Genomic DNA, 21,520 nt, shown 5'->3' on the forward strand with positions numbered 1-21,520 from the left:
TTACTTTATTACTTTATTATTTTATTATCTTTATTACTTTAATACTTTATTATCTTTATTACTTTATTATCACAATAAAATGCAATTTAACCCACCAATAGACTAACAATTCCTCAGCTGGGTTCAAAAATGTCAATTAAGCACTATTTTCAGGAAATCTTATGAACCCAATTGAAATGAACAATAATTGATCTTGCGTACAACTGGACAGAATAAAACATTTTGGCATAACAGATGTTTAACATAGTGGTTAGTGCAACACCATTTTAGTGCCAGTGACCCTGGTTCAAATCCGGCACTGTCTGTAAGGAGATTGTGCATTCTACCTGTGACCTGCATGATGTTTCCTCAGGATCTCCTGTTTTCTCTCACCCTCTAAAACATAACATGATTGTAAGTTAATTGAGTGAAGTTGGAGAGCACAGAATTGGCTTCTAATGTGTTGTAAATAAATAAAATTTTAAAAGTAATGTTAAAAGTCCTGTTTTGAATGTTTACATTGTTCGAATATTAAATCAACATTGAAACACATAACCTAGTCTTGAAAGCCATTAAGTATTATATTGCTTTCTAACAGCCCAGAAGTGCTTTAGATTGTTAATTACAGATAGATTTATAATTGTATATTCCCAGTGCAGTTGCTATTTACTTGGGCCTGATAGCACAATTCAGACTAACTTGGAACATCTAGCTCATTGGAATTCAGCCTGGATGCCTGACTACCTTGTGAAGTCATTTGATGCACAATCAATTACACAAAGACTGAAGTTATTGGAAACTGAAGGCTTTTATATCAAGAGATGGTCAGCATCCCTTGTGTTGATGGCTCTCACTGACCCGGACTCGAACTGGGGGAAGGCTTATGGCATGACAGCCTTTATGGGGGAGAAGCTAGAGGAGTCACAAGCCGACCAGTGAGAGCAGGGTCAAACATAAAATCTCATGTCATTTACATATAATAGTTGTTTCACCTCATCATTTTTTGGGGAAATCTCCCACGTTTCATTGAGATGACTTCTGCCTGCTGATTTATTCTGGCATTAACATTACAGCACCTGTCAGTGTTCGCTGAACTTCAGTAGTTTTCTTGGGGGAAACGATTGTGATGAAAGTTTTGAGAAAGTCACATAAAATAAAATGTTCCATACTTTTGTATATATCCATGTTCACTGACTTAGCTTACTTCAAACTTCCAAATGTGTGAACCTCAAAAGGAATGTTGCATGCAATTGCTTTTTATAATTCATTTATTTTTATCTTTGCATTTTCATTATAGAAATATGGCAAAACCTATCCATCTCTATTTCCTTCCTCAGCACTGTCCAGAAGCTACCCATTTAGCTTCCTTCTCCAACACTATTGGCTAAATTTAAACAAAACAAAATTGTTGGGATCAGAACTGAAATCTGCTTTTCAAAAGTTAATTTTGACTGTTCTTCTTTGGCTTGGCTTCGCAGACAAAGATTTATGGAGGGGTAAATGTCCACGTCAGCTGCAGGCTCGTTTGTGGCTGACAAGTCCGATGCGGGACAGGCAGACACGGTTGCAGCGGTTTCAGGGGAAAATTGGTTGGTTGGGGTTGGGTGTTGGGTTTTTCCTCCTTTGTCTTTTGCCAGTGAGGTGGGCTCTGCGGTCTTCTTCAAAGGAGGTTGCTGCCCGCCGAACTGTGAGGCGCCAAGATGCACGGTTTGAGGCGATATCAGCCCACTGGCAGTGGTCAATGTGGCAGGCACCAAGAGATTTCTTTAGGCAGTCCTTGTACCTCTTCTTTGGTGCACCTCTGTCATGGTGGCCAGTGGAGAGCTCGCCATATAACACTATCTTGGGAAGGCAATGGTCCTCCATTCTGTAGGATTTTGACTGTAGCATTGCAGTTAAAGCCTTTAGCTTCTCGACAGGATTGTTCCGCTATTGCTAGGAATCAAAAGCAGGCTGGTTTAAACAAAAGTTCATTGTACACTGATTGGTATATAATTACCACACTGAGACTGTGCAAAGATTAGTCAATTCATGTATTTTCATATTTCTACACTAACATCTCTTAGGACAACTGTTCTTGTGGCCTGTTCAATTATTTATCCTTACAGGCATCATAAATTATGTGTTGTCCTTGAAATGATTAACCTTCTTTATCCTAATACTCTTCCCCGTTCTTTCCTCATGCCTGCTGGTGCCTTTTGGGAGCAATTTTTTTTTTTACTCCCTCTTGAAAATATTCTGCAACTTGGCCTTCTCCACCATCTGACCTTCACCTTTTCAAGAAACATCTCCTCATCTTTACCTTCAATATTGTACCCTACACCTGGGACTGTAACTCTAAATTTTGGACACTCCTTACAGTACCCACAAGTCACTATCTGACACACCACTTATTGACCCTTTCTCACTCCTGACTGTCGATCAATGCACACTTAACACCCCAATACATTTCTTTTAATTTTGCACAGAAACCTTCAGTGTGGTGTTTGATCAAAAGCCTTCTGAAAACTCCAAAGCACCATGTTGTCTATTCTACAGTTAATTTTTTTTTAAACTTCCAGTTTGCATGATTTTCCTTTCATAAATCTATGATGACTTTCTAATTCTGTTGGTTGTTTCTTAATGTCCTGTTATCACACATTTTATAAAAGATTCTTTCATTTTCTCCGTGACTTATATTAGGCTGACGATTTTCTTGTTTTTCCCCTCCTTTTTTAAATAATGGAGTTGCATTTTCCATCAATTTTGGAGGAACCATTTCATAATTTATAATTTATTCTTTTAAATATTTTTATTAAGTTTGACATATAAACTTACAAACACAACTTTAAGGAAAACACATAACAAGTCATCATGTATACATTCAAGTACAAAAAAAAATTGATGGAACTACATTAATCCACATGAGAAACAAGTTATTGAATTAATCTATGATAACCATGTTGAAATCCATATTTACCAATTTAATTCAAATAAAAATTGATTAAAATAAATTAAAAAAAACACAAACCAATTCTGATCTACCAAAATATCTTGAGAGATGCAGATACTGTTGCTTCCTGTAGTATTTTAGAGAAGAATTATCATAAATATGATAAATGACGACTGGTGGAGATTGTCAGGGCCCAACCATCTATTAATTTTACATTCCATTAATTTGTCCATAACTCTTGTTTTCCAATTACAAATATCCTTTCATTTCCATCCATTAATCAATTTAATTGGACACCTACTCCTGTCACACTTGTGGAACGTTATTGGTGTACATAATTAGTTTACCATAAGCAAGCTACTTGGGAACTTATGGAAAGGTGAAGACAGCATTAAGATATCTGTTTAGTTACTCTGCCAATTCTTTGTTCTCTATTTATAAATTCTCCTGTTTTTGACTTGAAATCTTGTTTCACACAGGAGAGGCTGGCAAATGAAATAGGGAAGTTAAGGACAGAAGTGGAGCAGCTGAAATTAAAGACAGGAGCATTTGCAGAAAGTGTCCATCCACGGTAATTCCATCAACTTTTTAAACCTTGGACTTGGTCCTTTTCTTGTCAGTTTCTCTCCCTGACTCATTAAATCAGCATGAGCTAATACTTTCAATGCCAAGTGTTTCCATTTCCATTGTTAATATATATTTTAAATTCTACATTATATTCAATAGTTAATTAGTTCTTTTAGTAATGGATGGGATCAGTCAATTGCATTTAAAAAGCAGAATTTTTTTTCACAATTTCAAGGACTTGGATTTATTTCAATTAATGACAGTGACCAATGCTATAGAATAAAAGTGCTAAAAGAGGGAATATCTTTGCAGTTATCCAATTTGCAATGGAATTATATAACTCATTTTTTGTTGCCGGTTCTATTCCCCATCTGGAAAGACATAGTTCTTAGGGCCTCAGGCACATTGAATGAAAAGAGGAAAATTAGTGGAAAGAGTGAAACAGGCTATAGTTGAGAGTTTAGATTAATGGGAGGTATTCTCAGCCTTTTCTCTTTCACCCTCCCTCCTCTATTCACCTATGAATTCTGACCCGTTACTCTCCCCCTTCCTCCCTTCCCCCTCCCCCACCTGTTTTTGCTGAAACCTGATAAAGGTCTTAGGCCTGAAATGTTGGGTATCCTTTACTTATGAGGGATGCTGCGGGACCTGCTGAGTTCTCCAGCATGTTCATGCATTGCATTATATTCAAAATACTTCCGTTCAAGACATAATAGCAGACACCCAAAGGGCCTTTTGAGAAGATCAGAATGCATGAGCTTATGGGGCCATCAGAAAATGTTTTCAGTTTCCACTTATTATCTTGTTTCAGAATCATTGGATCCAACTCTATGAGATTAAGTATTTGAGAAAAAGGTCACCAGCGATTTGTACCCTCATAAACTAGATCTCATTCTTGTACATGTGTTTGATGGAGTTGAAACTGATGACATTAATTTACGAAAAGTAACCAGCGCTTCCTTTTAGAGGTCATGTGGGCAGTGCAACAGATTCGCGATACACGCTTAGTTCCGTGGTGGAGACACAGCCCGAACGTTATGGGACACCAGCAGTGCTGAGGCGAACACAAAAAGGGCGTTTCACCTCTTTGCGGGATGAACCTACCAAGGTAGGAGATGATTTATTATAATTAGCATTTCAACAGATTGGTTATTCTGTGCAAAAGTGTTGTTTAAAAATGTGGGTTTGTCCTTATGAAATTTTCAGGCTCAGACTGTTACTGGGAGATCCAGTAATAATGGTCTGGAAAAAGTCCCTGCCATCCTGGCATCTTGATTAAAATAACAAGGCTGTGCAGGAACAGCTGTTGTGTACTTGTTGCTTCCATCAAGGATAACATTGAAGTTCCACATCGTGTAAAGCACCAGGCTCTACAGGTTTTGACACCAAGTTCTTTTTTTAAAAAAAGGACAGATTTCTTGCATTTCTGCAGAATGACATCAATTTCATGCATAGGTAAGTGTAGTTAAACATAGTAGAGAAGAGAAAAGTGTTGGATCAGTTGAGGTGGTGGAGTTTTTGGAACAGCCTTACATATGGTAATTCGAGAGCCTAATTGTATAAGACGTAACTTGAGCAGCGAAAAAAAAAAGTTTACATGTTTGAACAATGAGAATATCAAATTTACAAGTACGGTCATTTAGAATGAGTGTGACATCATACGAGAACAAAAATGATAACCTGAATGACGAAACAAGGGAAAATTTTAAGGGGCTTTTGTGCAAATGGTTCCTTTTTGTGGGGGATGAATAACAGTTCAGAACATTGGTGATTGAAAGTTCTGCACAGAAAGATGGCAATTTTATCTGCACCTGCTAAAGATATTGTTCAGTATTCTGCTGTAGTGTAATAACAGACTACTTCTCGACACCATGTCCTTTAAGTATCCAAGTGGGTAGGGATACTATAATGAGTCGTGAAGCAGCAATTTAGTTAAAACAAAAATAAGCATAATACTGTTGTAAATCTAAAGTAAGAGGAAAGTTGCTGCAAATACTCAACATGGTCAAATGGTTAGTTTCACGTCAGAGGTCTTTTATCAGAGTTTTACTGACAGGTTTTCAACTTGAAATCTTAGCTCTCTCTTTGTGAATGCTTTCTGAGAGTTTCAAGAAAATGAGCTCCTCAGTTTAAATTTTGCATTTAAAAATGTGCAGCTGCTCCAGATCCATTTGTGTGTAATCAGGTTTATTTGTCAGAAAGAAACTCAAGGAACTCAGTGTCAAACTGTCTTACTGTTAGATAAAGAACTATTGCTAAAGCCAACGTTAGATAGATCATTATTTGGATACATCATCATGAATATTCAGGTACCTCAAGATGGATTGACTTAGAGATTAAATCCATTAAAAGACATTCTCTTATCTCAATATTTGGAGCACATTTGCCTTTTTCACTCTCCAAACTAACTAATAATTAGGTAGTTAGATATACATGGTGTATTTGGTTCCAATTTAGAAAGATTTTTGGTTATCATAGATTTTTATTAATTAGTCCAATTTATGTAATTCCTTTATTTTACTCTCAGTTTAAGACATTGGATATACTCAATTGTCTAGATTAGGTATTCAATCTTTTTTGGGCTTGTGTATAGACCAAAATGCCTCTTTTGAGCAATTACCTGCCAAATTTAAATGATCAAATCAACATTTCTTTAGCTATTTTCAGATTAGGAGTTTCTTAAGCTCCTTAAAGTTGAGGTTTCCCCAAAATTTAGATTTTAATCTTATCTGGGTCGTATTTAATTTTAGACCTAATCGGAAAGGACTGCTTTCAGCCCTTTATGAATTACTTTTAAGATTTAGCGATAGTTCTTTATCTAACATTAAGAAAGTTTGGGAACTTGACTTTCATTAAAAGGAATGCTGCAAGAACTCAAATTATAACCAAGGACTTTATTTTTCCTCAATTTCTTGAATTCAGCTGACTAATTTAGATGATTTAAGTGGCTCTGGTGTTGATCAACTAAAGACCTTCATGACCATACATTGGTGCAAATAAATAGTACACTTTATGACTCCTTTGGTCAGTCATGATTGTTTTGGAGGCCAATGACCCGATATTAATAAAGACAAGCATTGTTTCAGCATTTATGGTTCAATTAGTTTCAACATTTTCCTCACTTCGTATTCAATCTGATGACTGAAAGTGCAAGACAGTTCTTAGAGCATTTATCCTAAAGGAGTCCATAGCTTTTGCTGAGAAAATTTCTGCATTTTAATAATTAACTTGTATTTCAGGTATTTCATTTTATTCTATTTTAGCCTCGGGTATTTTGGGAAAATAATTTAGGCAGGCAGAATGCTAATGCAGGGAATCTTGAATGAGTATTTTCTTTCAGGAAAGTAGTCCAGCTTTTAACAATATTTTTCACTGTGTGTGCCACACTGCCATTGGCTGATTGCATAACCTGTCCAGTTTGACCCCTTCCTAATCTGAACAACTTGATTATCAAAGAATCCTGCATTCTAATGAAAGCATTAATGTTTCTCCTGAGACTGGTAGAAGAGGTTTACCAGAACATTGCTTGGTTTCAATACAAGTTATGAGAAGAGATTGGACAAAGCTGGATTGTTTTCTCTGGAGCGTAGGAGGCTAACAGGCAACCTGATAGAGGTGTAGGAGATATAGTGGACAGTCAGAATCTTTAGCCTAGGTCAAAAGTGTCACACACCAGATGATATGAATTTAAGGTAAGGGGGAGGAAGCTTAAGGGGGATGGGCAGGGCAAATCCACAGTTAACGGTCAATGTCTGGAACAGACTGTCAGGAGTAGAGGTGGAAACAGATACAACAGTAGGATTTAAGAGGCTTCTGGACATACACATGAATATGAGGGGAATGAAAAAATATCTATTCGGTACAAGCAGCAGAGGTTTACTTTGATTTGGACATCATGTTTGGCATGGATGTGGGCCAAGACTAAATTTCTGCAAGACTATGTTCAAGACAAGATTTATGACACCAGGCAACATTCGAATGAATCTGCACTTGTACTGTTGCCTCAACAGCATTTCTTTGACGTGGATCCCAAAAGTAGATAAACTTTGATCTTACTCCATTCATTAATCACCTGAGGTTTACATTTCAAATCCCCTGCTATTAAACTCAGTGTTCATTTGAAATGCTGTTTTTAGCATATTGGGTGCCTGAATTGCCTTCTGAACTGTACAACCTTCTATATCTATTTAATGCATGTGATTTTATTTTTAATCAAAATATATAATGTTAATTCTTATCAATACCCTCCAAAACTTGCTGATCTTCAAAACAATTAAATCCATTTTTATTTCATCTGTAAATGTGAACAGCACTCCTATATTTTTCCATAGCATCAAGGCCCCTGCATTTGGACAAGTACAATTGTAAATATTGCACTTTCACAGGGTAAGCTATTTCTGGTGAATTTAATGAATACATCTGATGTGCAGTAACAGAAGATGTGCACCAAGTAATTGCATTTGGTGACTGGCCACTTTTTTTGACTATCAAGATTCAAGCTCTCAATGAACAGGACTGGGAGTGCCCACAGAAAGCAAATGTTCTGACCAGCGCCACGCACGTTTTTGAAAGTGACGCAGAGATGTCTGATGTTGATGACGAGGATGGAGAGGCGATGTTCAGCTCAGCGGATCTGCTTTCACCCAGTGGGCACTCAGATGCTCAAACTCTGGCCATGATGTTACAAGAACAACTTGATGCGATTAATAAAGAAATCAGGTAGGATGAAATACTGTGCAGGATGACCTCTGAAAACCATTGTGGAGAATGTTTTATACCAGCAAATGGCTCATTTTCCTCAGATGTTTTCCAAATTAACATTTCTCTTTGTTTCTGCAACACATGGTTTGCTCTCTGAAGATGTTCTCTATCCTTAATATATCTTTCAGTAACTTGTTGCATGATATTATTGTTGCAGAAAAGAAACAAAACCCTACTTTTTAGACTATCAACTGCATTTATATAATGTGTTTTTTTAATATAACTCTGTAATAGCTAAATAATTATTGACCTATTAAGCCTGACATGACCAAATACTTCAATTGCCAGGATGATTCAAGAGGAGAAGGAATCCACTGAGCAGCGAGCTGAGGAGATTGAGTGCTGCGTGGGGAGTGGGAGCATGGACGGGCTAAATCTAACCCGTATTCGAACGGGGACCTCCATTCCAACATCTCTCACGGCCCTATCTCTCACCAGTTCTTCCCCACCTATCAGTGGGCGCTCCACACCCAAGCTTACTCCCCGCAGTTCTTCCCATGACTTGGACCGTATGGGTGTCATGACATTGGTGAGTGTCACACTGCATGGGAAAGGCAGAGCAAACAATATGGTTCTAAAGTTGTGCTGAATGGGAACTGAATGTGATCCTGATGCTTGCAAACATCATGGTAGTGTTTTCCGGAATTTATTCTTTGTGCAAAGGTCTAACTCAAATATTGTAAAAGACAGCCACCCCCCCAATGTGAAATCATGTTGCAAGGTACCAGATAGGAGGAAACAGAGAGGAAATAATTTTGTACTTTCCATTTCAAAAATTAATCTGGAATTAAATAAGCACATCATAATCACAGATCTTGATGTAGTCACGTAAGAAAATAATAAAATTTTGTCCAATTTTCTGGTTAATTTTCAACAATTAGCACCATAGAAAGCTACAGAGCAGCAAACGGGCCATTCGGCCCCTCTATTCTGCCAACCATATCTCTCGAGTCCCATTGGCCTGCTCCCATTCTATAAACCTCTAGGCCTCTCCCATTCATGTATCTATCCAATTTATTCTTAAAACGCATGATTGAGCCCGCATTCACCACATCAGGTGACAGCTCATTCCTCACTTCCACCATTCTCCGAGAGAAGAACTTCCCCAAAACCTTTCCACCTTCCCCTTAAAACTATGACCTCAAAGTGGAAAAAGTCTATTCGCATCCACTCTGAATGTACCCCTCAAAATCTTCTAAACCTCCATCAAATCTCCCCTCATTCTTCTTTACTCCAAGGAATAAAGTCCTAACCTGTTTAATCTTTCCCTATAACTCAACTCCTGAAGACCCAGCAACATCCTAGAAAATCTTCTCTGCACTCTTTCAATCTTATTGATATTCTTCCTGTAGTTAGGTGCCCAGAACTGCACACAATATTCCAAATTTTGCCTCACCAATGACTTAAACAACTTCAGCATAACCTTCCAACTCCTACACTTTGATTTATAAAGTCTAAGCTCCCAAAAGCTTTCTTTATAACCCTGTCCACATGTGCATCAACTTTAGGGATCAATGTATCTGTGTTCCCAGATCTCTCTGCTCCTCTGCACTCCTCAGTGCCCTATCATTAATTGTATATATCCCACCTTGGCTTGCTCTTCTAAAGTGCATCACCTCACACTTGTCTGCATCAAACTCCATCTGGCATTTTTTAGTCCATTCTCCTAGCTGGTCCAGATCCCTCTGCAAGCTTTGAAAATCTTCCTCGCTGTCCACAATGCCTGCTATCTTTTTGTCATCAGAAAACTTGCTGATCCAATTCACCACATTATCATCCAGACCATTGATATATACAACAAACAACAATGGTCCCAACACAGATCCCTGAGGCACATCACTAGTCATAGGCCTCCAGTCCGAGAAGCAGCCATCCACAACACCCTCTGTCTTCTCCCACACAACCAATTTTGAATCAAGTTTACAACCTCTCCTTGAATACCCAGTGCCTGAATCTTCTGAACTAACCTCTCATGTGGGACCTTGTCAAAGGCTTTACTAAAGTCCATGTAGTCCATGGAGGTTTAGAAGATTTTGAGGGGTATATTCAGAGTGGATGAGAATAGACTTTTTCCACTTAGAGGTCATAGTTTTAAGGGGAAGGTGGAAAGGTTTAGGGGAAGTTCTCTCGGCGAACAGTGGGTGGAATGAGCTGTCACTTGACATGGTGAATGCGGGCTCGATCATGTATTTTAAGAATAAATTGGATAGATACATGAATGGGAGAGGCCTAGAGGTTTATAGAATGGGAGCAGGCCAATGGGACTCGGGAGATTATGGTTGGCAGACTAGAGGGGCCGAATGGCCTGTTTTCTGCCCTACCCTCATCTACCTTCCTGGTAATTTCCTCAAAAAACTCGACAAGATTCGTTAAACATGACCTACCGTACAAAAATCCATGCTAACTATCCTTATCAGCCCATAACTATCCAAATACCTAAATATTCTGTCTCTCCGAACTCCCTCCATCAACTTACCCACCACTGACTCAGGCTCACTGGCCCATTATTACCTGGTTTATTTTTGGAGCCGTTTTTAAACAACAGAATAACAGGAGCTACCCTCTAATCCACTGGCACCTCACCCATGGCCATTTTGAAATGATCAGCCAGTGGCACCTGAAGCATCTACACTCGTCTCCCTCAAGGACGGAGGGAATATCATATCCACCTTTATTTGCTGCAAGGCAGCAAACATCTCTTCTTCCTTAATCTCCATCTGTTCCATGACTCTTCTGTTTCCCTTCCTTCCTTATGCATTATGCCAGTTTCCTGAGTAAATACTGATGCAAAAATAACTGTTTAAGATCTCCCCCATATATGACCACTCTGATCTCCGGGACCAGTTTTGTCCCTTACTATCCTTTTACTCTTAATATACTTACAGACCCCATTGGGTTTACCTTCATATTATCTGCCAGAGCATCCTCATGTCTTCTTTTCGGTTTTCTGATTTCATTCTTGAGTATTTTCTTGCTTTTTTTTGGTACTCTTCAAGTACCTCATTAGCTCCTCGTTGCCTATACTTGCTATACATCTTCCTCTTTTTCTTAACCAGATCACCAATATCCCTTGAAAACCAGGGTTCCCTATCCCTATTAACTTTGCCTTTAATCCTAACAGGAACATGCAAACTCTCCACTCTCAAAATTTTGCCCTTGAAGGCCTTCCACTTACCTAACGCACCCATGCCATAAAACAACACATTCCAATCCACTCTTTCTAGATCCTTTCTCATTTCCACAAAATTTGCTTAAATGACCATCTCCAATGAAATATTTTGAGCAATTTATTGTTGAAAGGTAATCTAATTATTCGGGAATCAAATAAAGACAAAATATTTTTTTCAGAGCAGCAACTGCACGAAACCTGGATTTGTTCATTGACATGCTTTAAGTTCTATTTGATGCACAAAAGTTTTGGAAGAATTCAGTAGGTCCCACTGTATCCATTGGAGGCAAAGATAGATACCTTGACAAAGGGCTCAGGCCTGAAATGTTGGTTATAGGCTGCAGGCACATGAGGACCAGATATCGGAACCGGGACTCGAGCGAATGCTGAGAGCAAGGAGGGCTCCTGAAAGTCTCTGGGTGCTGAAGGCTTCCTCCGACGTGTCAGATCTGGGCTCAGGTGGCCAATAGTTTGAACTGAACTGGAGTCTTGTGTGGGTGCAGAGGCTGCAGGAGCACTGGAGGTAAATCCACGGACACTCGGTGACTCTGAGGGGACTCTTTCTCTGACAGTAAGGGGTGCTAGGCAATGGTAATTCTAATGGCAAATCTCATGTAATATTACATTTCTGTTTTATTACAAGACAATAAATAGGATCTGGATCTGCATGAATCTTTGCTTCCCATGAACACTGGGAGCTGCTGTGTCACATTTGTAGATCAACTGCAGTCATGGCATCTGCAGACTTTCTTGTCTCACTCCATTGAATCCTATACCTGGTTCTCAAGTGCAGCACATGAACTCAAAGTAAATTATTTTTACTTGCTCTTGATCAAATTTTCTGATGTTTTAATGTCAGTTTCCTTGCTGATACGATGAGCACTTACTACTTGTGAAAGAAAATAAATTGAAAATATTGCAACTGCGTCCAGAAGTAACTGATAAATGATTTGAAAACCAAACCTTCACAAAACGGGTGCAGATGACAATTGTTTAAAGTTCAAGTTTGCATTTACTTATCCTCCAATTGCACGAGTGCGACCCAACGAAACAGCCTTCTCCAATTCTCAGTGCAAGACATGCAAACACACCACCAGACATTCGGACATGTGATACATATGCAGGACAAATATAAATGTATGAAAATAAATAAATATTGGTTAATAAATAGTAGTGTCTTGGATGGTCAGTGTGAGCAGTTCCTTGGGTCGTTCAGTGTTCTTACTGCCCATGGGAAGAAGCTGTTCCTCAGCCTGGTGGCACTGGCTCTGAAACTCCTGCATCTCTTTCTCAACGGGAGCAGCTGAAAGATGCTGCGTGCGTGATGGAAGGGGTCCTCAATGATTTTGGATCCCCTCTTCAGACAATTATACCTGTAGATCTTATTGATGGGAGGGGAGGGGTGGAATGGAGACCTGCTGGGATCCTTTCTGCCACTCGGCTCTGCCCTGCCTTTCTTACTTAGTGTTTTATGATATGGGGTTAAAAGCTGTATGTAAGTGCCAATAACTCAAAATGTTAGGGATCATTGTTGATTAATTGGGCAATTTTGCATATTGAAAATGTCTGAATGATGTGATTTTTTTTGTATCCTCAATCGTTTATTTCCTGAGTTGTATCAGACTTCACGACGTTATTTGCATTTTGCTTGTTGGTAACATTCAACTTGCAGTGCTTCCATTAGGTTAATATGAATAAGAGCTGATGTACATGTGATTTGCCTTCTTGACCTTATTGATTGTCTTTCTCTCTTTCCTGCAACCAACATTCAGCCTAGTGATTTAAGGAAGCACCGTCGGAAGGTAAATAGAACTGATGGGCATAATTATTAGGGGTGATGTTTATAAAGTGATACTTCTTTCATGGCGTGTTTCTTCTTTACTATAATTATTCTTCCTTTACCCATAACAAAGCTGTGGTTTTTCAAAAATCACCAGCAATTCAAGTGTTGATTCTTCATCCATGATACAAAGCAGCGTCCGATTCCATCCTCATATCCTCGTACTTCAGGATAGGAGTCAACAAGTAAGAACCAGTGCAAATGTTTCTGCCTTTCCTCAGCCTTGGGGATCCTGCAAAAGCTGCTGCACCGAACAATGAGGCTGGTTGAGATGAATTGATGCTGAGACAATGGTTCACTTCCTTGCTGTGTAAAGCTGACAGCTGATGCTACATAAAGGGATGGACCTCCCCCACTTTTTAGCTCACTTATTTTGTTTTTTTTATACAAATTTTAACTTTTAATTTTTTTGATTTAGACATACAACACGGTACCAGGCCCATGAGCCCGTGCCACCCAATACAAGCAATTGACCTACACCCCCGGTACGGTTTTGAACAGCGGGAGGAAACCAGAGCACCCAAAGGAAACTGACGCGGCAGACTTGGGGAATACATACAGTCAGTCGCTGGCGCTGTAACAGTGTTATGCTAGCTGCTACATCAACTGTGCCATTCTGCTTGGTGCCATGTCTATGTGAAAAATTATATTTCTTCTTTGCAATGAAAATTCCCTTCTGTATGCAAGAAAATAAAATATAGAACAGGGCAGTGTAGAAAGAGGCCCTGTGACCCACAATTTCCGTGCCAACCATGATCCAAATTAAACCGATTCCATCTGCCTCCACCTGATTGATATCCCTTCATTCCCCACACGTTCATTTACCTGCCTTAGACCTCTTTTTGGGATCCACTTCCACTACTGTGCCAGGCAGCGAGTTCTAGGCATCTACCACTATATTTTTTTAAAAACGCATCTTTGGCATTTCTCTTAAACTTTCCCCCTCTCACCTTGAAGCTAGGCACTTATCCTGGGTGCATTTGCAGATGGGCTGAATGGCCTACTCCTGTTCCTTTACCTTGTGATCTTAACCCTTGGAAAAGTACCCTGGGCTGCCCACCTTTTCATTCCCTCTCATAATTTTATCAGCTTCTATCAGGTCACCCTAATGTAGCTAAAATGGAAGGTACATTGACGTCATTGGTGTCATTGCCCGAGCTAAGCTGCAGCCACTCTCTTCCCCTTTTAATTATTCTGATTCCTCAAATCATTTTCCTTTTCTGTTTACACATTGATATCAAATCAATAGGCAGCAATCTCTTGAACCAATCACAAAATATTCATCTGACCAATGGATGGGTGTAGTTGAACAAGAAGATGGGGTTGTTTATTGACACTGTGCCCTGTAATTATGCCCTCAAAGTGGCTTGCAAAATCTGGGGCTTGCAGTTTCTCATCCTGTGTCTCATCATTTTACAAACTGAAGGAAAACGTGCTTTGCGCAATTGTGTCTGTGTTCTGAGAACAAATCTTTACCTTGCCACATAAACCTTAACCTTGCTCGATCACAAGAAGCAATATGTCTGAGCATGTGGGGAGCTACCTTTTATTTCATCTGTTTCTGCTATTGAAATGTACCAATTATTTTGAATAGTTCAGATAAAATATCTTTCATTCTTTTGATGTTATTATCAATCAAGCTTTAAAAATCCATATTAAATACATGCTCTTAACATCACCTTCATGGTACGGTTAATCACAATAATTAACTCTAAATTGTTGGTAACATGACACAGTTTTCTGGTCTAGAAAAAAAATAATAATTGTGAGCTAGATATCTGTTTCAAAGCTGCATTTTCATTCGGACACATATTTGTAATCTTTAAAGATGAGTCCTTAAATCATCCTTTGATTCAGAAGTTCAGCTAACTATATAAAGGTGATATCATTAATCTCTGATGTTATTGCATTCGAAGGTTTTTATATTTTGCTTTTCAGATGCTAACATACACTACATCTCTAAACTTTGTTTGCAGCTGGAAATACCCAGAATTTTCCATTTTCTTTCTTTGTAAATGTATGTAGATACAAATACGATTGAACTGAGCAAACCACAAATTGTGCTGAGGTTGAGATCCTTGTCATCAAAGCACCATCATCTAACAATGAATTTCTGTTTCATGCTAATTCTTTCCCACTCTGGTAATTATTTTGTGGTTTTTGGATAAATTTGTACTTGAGTATTTCAACCAGTCACTGACCTGAATTTTTCAATTGAAATCGTTGTGAAACTATCAAGCATCGATCATCATTCATTGTGAAATGGACAGCAACTTTGTGATTTCCATGCTTGTATTGTTTGATGCAGAAATTCTCTCAGTATACCAGTCCTGCTTACGGCTGTGCTGCTCTGCAACCTTCTGCACTCAGTCTCAAGAAATTACTTGAACTGATGAATACTTATGAATGAATCTTGCAGTAGAATGTCTTGTTAACATTACAGTTTACTGCATGAGGTTTACATGCATCGTATGTTTTTAAGCAATAATTCTTGCTTAGTTCTCAGGCATGAAATTTTTTTTCAAAATACAAGTTCTTAAACTCATATACTTTAATTTTGTAGGTCTATCTTCATTTTATAAATACATTACAATCTTCACGTGCTGTAAAATATTTAAATTATTAGCTAAAAATTCTCTCCTTTTTTCCTCCTGGTTCTCTGGATGAGAACTCTTTAGCCTGGTGAGCCCATGCCAATTTAACTTAAGAATACAAGACCAGAAGTAGATGTCAGCCCTCATGCCTGCTCTCAATTTAAAGCAACATGGCTGCCCTTTTAACTTTTCTTTCTTGCACTGATTCCATGCCTTGGGTCCTGTGATATCTAAAAAATTACCACTTCAAATGAAAAATGACAGCAAATGGAAAATGAATATGGCTTGTCAATGGTTTCAGTGCCAGCGACCTGGGTTTGAATCTGTCACTGTCTGTAAGGGGTTTGTATGTGCTTAAAGTGACCTGCATGGGTTTTCTTTGGGTGCTCTGGTTTCCTCCCACATGCCCAAAACATATGGGGTTGGTAGGTTAATTGGACATCACAGGTTTCATTGGCCGGAATGGGCTTCTGTCATGCCGTATTATTAAATTAAAACACATTAGTGATCTCTTAATCTTTATGGACCGCTTTCTTTCTCCAAGGCCAGCAGCCATGATCTTCACTTGACTGTTCACAACATCCAAGTCAATTCTTCTTCATTTGTAAACTTTATCTTTGAATGATGGGAGATCTTTTCCAATATTGTGGACTACACAGTTGAGTCCTTGCTACCCATGCAGTGTGTACTGATGAACCTTTCCAGCAAAATGCAGATGGAGTCATTAGTAAGATCCTTTTATTTGCCTTGCTGGAACTGTAGATCCTTCTTGAAGGATCAGCTGAAACCATGCTGGGTGAATCAGTCTGGACTTGATTAGCCTGAATAGATCAAATCATTATTTCATCTTGGGATTATTTCTCTTCCACATCTTTCCCCTACTCTTGAGTAACAAACTCTGTCAAAAAGTTAGTTGAAGGGAAGGCCAGAAGTACTCAATATAACCAAGGACAAATTTAGTACAGTTACATGCCCACCACTCTTCTCCACACACCATCTCCTTCCAAGGCTCTTTGCTGACAACAGGACACAAGAGAATGCTACATTGTTTGCTAATTATTCCACCATCCTGGAGAACATTACTTAAATCTTGATTCTCTTCATCCTCTCTCGTACTTCATTCATTCTATTGCTTTCCTGGATAATTTGTATTAGACTGCCATTTATACTGACCATCAAATCCTTGCCCCATTGCCTCAAAATCAAAGATATATGATTTGAATAAATCTGTCCTCATTCTCACCTCACATTTCCAGCTATGCACTAAGCCTGTATTCTCTGGTCCCATTTCCTATATTCTCCAACCCTGCTGTATTGGTGTCTATCCTTTCACTGAATGATATCATCTTGATAACTCTTCTCCTTGTTTTCACAATTCTCATCATTTCAGTTCTCTAACAGGCCATGTATTTTGAGGTGCTTTCTAATTTAAAACTGTTTTCAAGATGCAAGTTGTTGTTTTCCCTCCCCTTCCTCAGAAACCCGTCATTACATGATTTGACACTGTGCATTAGCTCATTAGTCTGTTTTAAGAGGTCCACCTTTCATCTAAAACTGTTGCTGTTAAATTAAGGGGTTTTTCTTCATCTGTACAATAGATTTTACCTGTGCACTTTGTTCATCTCTCAACGTGTTGCTTCAGTCTCCAGTTACAAGGGACGACAATCGTGAAGATAAAACAACAATTAGATGTGAAACATCACCTCCTTCTTCTCCGCGGACTGTGAGGCTGGAAAAGCTTGCGCACTCACTGCAGTCAACGAGTCAAGAAGAAGGACGAAGGTGAGTATAATTTCATTTTTTTTCTAAACGGTTCAAGTTGACTGAAATAGATGCATTTCAAAGTGCAGAGTAATTCTGAAGTTTGGAAGCTAAGAAAATTGTTTCTGATTTCTTCCAATTAGAGTTATGTAACTGGTTCTGTTACTAAAGTGGATTATCCATTTTACGAGAAGTTAAACCAATAATGAACTCTGATAAATTTCAAAAGCACAATTCTGATTCTTAATTGCTTAGTCCTAGTAGGGTGGCATTCACTCATTGTCTCTATCTGAACTCTGCTTCCTTTATAACTACTGAAAGTTACCAGTTTACCACATGGAAAGAACTTAAACAAATTAGGACTTTATTCCCTAAGAACAAGTAATTTTGTTCCCTTCATTTGGAACAAGGAACTGCTTCCGAATGTTAAAATTACGTTGTTTTTTTTTTATATAATTTGATAAAAAATTATCATGACTTAATTTATACCATAAATAAATTTTAAGATCAGCAATGTAAAAAGCTACACCTTTAACAGAGTGATATGTCACAAAGGCTTTAAGAGAGAACCTTTAGTTATTTTGTTAATCCCCCTGTGTTTATGTGTGAAGTGGTATGCCTCATCAGTTTTGAACTGACTTCTCGTTTGTGTGCATCTTGGCTTCCTTGTCTTACACTGGTTTAATCCTGTCCAGAAAGTCTAACACTTCTTACCTAGATCTCAAATACGGGAAAGAACAGGGATGTAAAAACTCCAAAACAGAATGCATCTTAAATATTCAACCCTGCGTTATGCAAATATGGTTGTCTGGACAGGATTCCAGAAAGTCATAATTTGTTTAGCCTTTCCCTTTAACAGTTCCTGAAGTCCCGCCAACATCCTTGTAAATCTTCTGTACACCCTTCCGATCTTATTGATAACTTTCCTGTCGTTTGCTGACCAAATCTGCACAGCTTTGTTGTCTATTTGTTCTGATCTCCCCACCAGTTTGTTCTCTGCTATCAAATCATTCATATTCATCTGAATTAAATGAATAGTTATGCTTCTCTATTCAAGATACAATGCAATCTGCCCTTATAATTTAATTCTGTTAGCTCTAGTACCTTTCTGATGATTCTGCTCTTTTGTCTCAAAAGCCAATCAGTCTTTTCTACACTGTAAGATTGATACTTCATCATTTGTTATCTTCACCTGATATTTCAACTGGCCCCTCAAGAAGATTTAAAGTATCTTTCCACAGGATTCCAGATTATGCAGTTGCAAACAGAATTAATATAACTTAACAGTAAACTCTGGATCTATAATTTTCTAAGATTGATTTCAGAGTCTTTAAAATTCATTAATGACCTCATTGTTCAATTGTTATTGTTATTGTTGACTTTCAGTGCATTGACGACAGCAGCGGAACTGGCGAGCAATCCCAGTAGCAACAATAGCAGCCAGGATTCGCTGCACAAAGCTTCAAAGAAGAAAGGCATCAAATCATCTATAGGCCGTTTGTTTGGCAAAAAGGAAAAAGTGCGGCTGGGCCAGCTCAGCAAGGAAATGGCATCAGTTCATGGTATGTCCACCTGGTTGTCAAAAATGGAACTAACACTGAAGTTCATTTAGTGCCATAATGGCTTGTGAATCTGATTAAAGATCAAGGTGGCAGTCATGTTCTGCTGGCCAAGTGCTCAGGTTGAACCAGCCAGATTTTGTACTTCTATTAAATGGTTATACACGATATCAGGTTTTTAATTTTTTTTAAAAATTTAAACATACAGCACAGTAACAGGCTCTTCCAGCCCACAGCCCATGCCGGCCAAATACCCCATTCAAACTATCTCCCCTGTACATTTTGAAGAGTGGGAGAAAACCCACGCAGACACAGGGAGAACTTACAAACTACTTATGGACAGTGTCGGATTTGAACTGTTTTGCTGGTGTTGTAATAGCGTTGTTAGCTATGCTAACAATGCAATGTCTGCCAGTTCTCAAGGTTTACAAGTTCATTGTTGTCATTTGGTTAATGTGGGGGGGTATGGGCAGAAATTTAAATTTGACTGCTTTTGGCATGGGGATTTAGACATTTTTAATAGGCATTGATTATGGAGAGAAGTGTTGTTCTTGCTCCTTCCTCTCTGAAGCAATAATTTAAGCAAGCTAAGGGGCAAATTAAAAAAAAATACAGGTACACAATCCTTTATCCGGGCATCTAAATTCTGGAAAGCTTCAAAATCTGGCATTTTTTTCCTGGTGCTGGTACAGCAGAGAGAGAGAGACAGTCAGCAGCGTGACTAGGTTGGGTGGGGGGGGGGGGGGGTGGGGTGGGAGAGACGGCAACGCGACTCGGGTGGGTGAGGATGTAGAGAAGCGGCAACACGACTTGGGCCGATGAGGGGAGAGAGAGACGGCAGTGCGACTTGGATGGGCGGGGGGAGGGGGGGGAGTGAGACAGCAGTGCAACTCGGGTGGGCGGGGGGAGAGAGATAGCAGCATGACTCGGGTGGGCATGGCAAGAGACGGCAGCACGACTCGGATGGGCGAGGGGGAGAGAGACACAAGCGCAACTAGAAGTGGGTGGATACGGCAGTACAAATCGGATGGGCTTAAATCTGGGGCAGCTGGCTTTCATTCTGAAATCTGGAAAAATCTGAAATTTAGAACACACTGCCCCCCATGGGATCCAGATAACAGATTGTGTACCTGTACCACACTTCCAGCTAATCCACTAATATGGAGTTACAATATATAACCTTTGTCAGGCCAAATGTAGCAAGAAAATGTTGGGTAGGGGTAGGTGAGTGACATTATTTTCTCAGATTTCCTATTCAATTAACTTAGGTAGCTAGAAATCCCAAATTATAAATGTCACGAGCATCAATAAACTGAGGGAAATGGAAATTATTTTAAAACTTTAGCAGAGTTTTACCCTCAAAGCCACAAATTAAATTACTTTTTGGCATTTAATCAAATCATTAATCAAACTACATAGTAAATTATTTCAATTTTGCATTTTTATCCTCCCCCACGACTAAGAAGTTATTATTTTTTTAAAGTTGGAAGTTTTTTTCTGTTTTTCTATTTGGCCTACGATGACAAATTTGGAATATATAAATGCTGACCATAATTTTAATAATTATGTTGTTCATCAGTTGTTTTTAGTGATTTATAATCAGACAAGGATGAAAGTTCCTTGGTGCTTCTGACAGGGGAGTTCATGGAATTCAACATGGTCTAAGAAAGGAGGATTGTGTTTAACAAACTGACTGAGGCAATAACTGGTAGATTAGATGGGGGAGAATATTGGATATGCTATATTGAAGGCCTTTGATGAGATCTTACAAAAGTGGCTAGCGAAATAGGTGCTAATTTGTGTTCAAGGATTAAAAATTGGTTGAGAGAATAAATAAAATGGGTTTCTATTGGGCGACAGGAGAGGTGACCAGTAGAAAGTCTAAGGAAATGATGCTTGACACTGAATACATTTCAGAAAGACCTGGATGCATGAGGCAAGGGAAGGAATAAAGCTCTTAGGTACAGGATCCATCATGATTGTGTTGAGCAAACAAATAACCTTCTCCCACTCTTGTTTTTCTGTATATGTGTTTCTATGTTGTGCAGCCTGATTGAACATTAAAATAGCAGGTGTGGTTTTTGATAGAAGATCAGAGAAAATGACCTGATGAAATGTCACGACATTCAAGAGTTGAAAAATTGTGGATTTTCACCTCATTCGTGTTAAGATCACAAGATATAGGAACAGAATTAGGCTCTTTGGCCCATCGAGTCTGCTCCACCATTCTAATCATGAGCTGATCCATCCACCCACTCAGCCCCAATCTGCAGCCTTTTCCCCATAACCCTTGATGCCCTAACTAATCAAATGCCTGTCGATTCCTGCCTTAAATACACCCACTTCCACTGTCACCTG

General features: G+C 38.8%; 1 protein-coding gene across 12 annotated transcripts in view; it reads left to right on the top strand.

Annotated features, from left to right (window-relative positions):
• Nucleotides 1-21,520, top strand: part of ppfia4 (PTPRF interacting protein alpha 4) — a 460,378-nt gene that overhangs the window by 402,374 nt on the left and 36,484 nt on the right. For 9 of the 12 annotated variants that reach the window (XM_069941636.1, XM_069941629.1, XM_069941638.1 and 6 more), the window contains exons 12-18: nucleotides 3,391-3,482; nucleotides 4,445-4,586; nucleotides 7,971-8,197; nucleotides 8,528-8,768; nucleotides 13,181-13,210; nucleotides 17,485-17,624; nucleotides 18,990-19,165. In XM_069941636.1, the coding sequence (XP_069797737.1) occupies nucleotides 3,391-3,482; nucleotides 4,445-4,586; nucleotides 7,971-8,197; nucleotides 8,528-8,768; nucleotides 13,181-13,210; nucleotides 17,485-17,624; nucleotides 18,990-19,165 (1,048 nt within the window). The remainder of the gene's footprint in view (nucleotides 1-3,390; nucleotides 3,483-4,444; nucleotides 4,587-7,970; nucleotides 8,198-8,527; nucleotides 8,769-13,180; nucleotides 13,211-17,484; nucleotides 17,625-18,989; nucleotides 19,166-21,520) is intronic. The other 3 variants (XM_069941639.1, XM_069941640.1, XM_069941633.1) reach the window with 1 other exon arrangement.

Source organism: Narcine bancroftii, chromosome 5, assembly GCF_036971445.1.
Source record: "Narcine bancroftii isolate sNarBan1 chromosome 5, sNarBan1.hap1, whole genome shotgun sequence".
Lineage (NCBI taxonomy): Eukaryota > Metazoa > Chordata > Chondrichthyes > Torpediniformes > Narcinidae > Narcine > Narcine bancroftii.